General features: G+C 41.4%; 1 protein-coding gene across 1 annotated transcript; it reads right to left on the reverse strand.

The window, feature by feature from the left end:
- Nucleotides 1-2,358, reverse strand: LOC139380504 (tRNA N(3)-cytidine methyltransferase METTL6-like). Its single transcript, XM_071123214.1, has 5 exons — nt 1,807-2,358; nt 1,601-1,735; nt 1,340-1,510; nt 1,105-1,246; nt 1-317 (listed from the first exon to the last, which is right to left on the reverse strand). Exons 1-5 carry the CDS (start codon nt 2,107-2,109, stop codon nt 163-165), a joined length of 906 nt encoding a protein of 301 aa, XP_070979315.1. The 5' UTR covers nt 2,110-2,358; the 3' UTR covers nt 1-162.
- Between the last annotated feature and the right edge of the window lie 210 nt (nt 2,359-2,568).

The following is a 2,568-nucleotide window of genomic DNA, read 5'->3' on the forward strand; positions in this document are numbered from 1 at the left end:
TACTTTTTCCACCAGTTTTATTAATAAAAAAGCATAATCAAACAAACGGTATTAATCAGCAATATGGCAGTGTAGGCTTTTGTCCAATGATCCATTTATATATGAAGGTCTCAGTCCATTTGTGCCTTTTAAGGTTTCAAGCATTTGTTGAGGAAAGGGACTTCAGGAGCCCTGTAATTGGTCTGGCCTTCGGAACTTGCTTTGAAGGAACACCCTGGGCACACAAAGCCCCTCCTTCTTATTGACCGTTTCTCGTAGCACGTACTCATTGGTTACACTCTCGAACCCCGCCCCTCTGAACAGGTCTGCTAGGAGCTCTGAAACACAGACAGTTCAGATTTGGTATTTTATTAGGATCCCCATTAGCTGTTGCAAAAGCAGCAGCTACTCTTCCTGGGGTCCACACAAAACACAACATAATACAGAACAGTAATAGACAAGAACAGCTCAAGGGCAGAACTACATTAAAATAAGAATAAAGGCACACGTAGCCTACATATCAATGCATACACACAAACTCAGTCAAATAGGGGAAAGGTTGCATTATCTGTTTTTTGAAACCAGATTTGCTGTTTATTTGAGTAATATGAGAAGAAACGGAGTTCCATGCAATAATGGCTCTATATAATACTGTACGCTTTCTTGAATTTGTTCTGGATTTGGGGACTGTGAAAAGAACCCTGGTCGCATGTCTGGTGGGGTAAATGTGTGTGTGTCAGAGCTGTGTGTAAGTTGACTATGCAAATCATTTGGAATTTTCAATACATTAATATTTCTTATAAAAAGAAGAAGTGATGCAGTCAGTCTCTCCTCAACTCTTAGCCAAGAGAGACTGGCATGTATAGGATTTATATCATCCCTCTGATTAAACTGAAGAGCAAGATGTGCCTCTCTGTTCTGGGCCAGCTGCTGTTTAACTAGGTCTTTCCTTGCAGCACTGGGCAATAATCAAGATTAGACAATAATCAAGATTAAAAATGTATAAACAGAGAATGAGTCCCATAGAAGAGACGTAATTCGAAAAGACAATAAAGACAAAAAAAACTAAAATAACTACTATGAGGGAAAATGTAGGAGAGGAAAGAGAAAGAGGAATGGACTGACCTTTGGAAAAGAAATAAGACCTGGTGCCATCCTGTCTGACGTAGAAGTTCTCTCCCAGTTTGTTTCCCGCCTTAAACCTCATCATGGCGTGGTCATACAGGCCATAGTCCCTGAACAGTATGATGCCCCGTGGCTTCAGGACCTGACACGGAGAACGTCAATTCAGTCACAAGTTATTTTGAGGGTGTTTAAAGTGTTTACTGCAGTTTCATCCCTTTCCTCAGCCATGTCTCACCCTGTAAATGTTGTCCAGAGCCTGCTGCATCTTGTTTGGGTGGATAGCTGAGAGGACAAATATGAGCGTGGCTACATCCACACTGCCCACTGGGACATTACCCCTCAGGTCATCCTTTGTCAGGTCACACTGGAACACACTGCAGCGCTCAGTGCAGTACAGGGAGTGTTCCTGAGGACAAAATAAAAATGACACTGGATATCAGTGTTGTTTTGTTAAAAGTCCCACTGGCTCTGGATCATCAGTGGTACATCTTCTTACCTTCACAAACTCCACAGCTCGTGGTGAGAAGTCACAGGCATAGACAAAGATGTTGAGGTCTTCCTCCAGTAGTGGGAAGATGAAGTTCCCAACCCCACAGCCAGCTTCAAGCAGGACCAGCTTCTGGACTTCAAACTGAGATAAAAAAATGTATTGGGATGCACCCCTAGTAGGGAACCTAACAACTTCCTACGCCATCTTCTTACCTCAAGGCACACTTTTAGTTCTTCAAACTCTCTGGTGGTCCAATGCCTATCCTTGAAAAAGTTTGTTGTGTTCCTTTTGTAAAACAAGTCCCAGTTTTTCTGTGCCTCCTTTTCCAACTTCATCTGCTTGAAGTCAGACACCAAAGTCTGGTCACCTGTCAGTTTCTCCATCTCTTTCTCATTCAAATTCTTGCCAGTGCATGTTTTTCTTTGGACAGGTGGGATAAGACATGGCAACCCGTCTTTGGGTTCCTCTCCAGGAAGTACAACATTGGAGGTGTCGTCTTGCTTTGATAGTGCCATAACTTGCACTACTGTAGTTTACGATAGTAGCTTATAGCAACACTTCCTTGACATCCTCAAATCTATTATTTCACCAATCCACATTAAATTATCCAGCTAATGTTAATGGATGGTACTAACACATTATAGTGATAAACTTAATGAAAATGCAGGGAATATTTCCACATACATTGTTTATGAACGCAAATGTTCCAGAAATGTTCTAAGATTTCTCGTGTGGCATGGAGTCTTCTTCGTCCGTGTGGGAACAGTGTTTGGTTACGATGATTCCAGCCTGTTTATATCAGTCAGTAAAAACGTTGTACTTATTCGTATGAGGGAAATTCGTATTATTATGCTAATAGATAATAATACATTGTTACTAATTCTAATGTACTAGATATGCTGATTTGTGGGTGTTTATTTTGGGGTCAACCCAATTATGGTGTTCAGATCCTATCGGTGACATTTCAGCACTGG

The sequence above is a fragment of the Oncorhynchus clarkii genome, chromosome 2 (assembly GCF_045791955.1).
Source record: "Oncorhynchus clarkii lewisi isolate Uvic-CL-2024 chromosome 2, UVic_Ocla_1.0, whole genome shotgun sequence".
Classification (NCBI taxonomy): domain Eukaryota; kingdom Metazoa; phylum Chordata; class Actinopteri; order Salmoniformes; family Salmonidae; genus Oncorhynchus; species Oncorhynchus clarkii.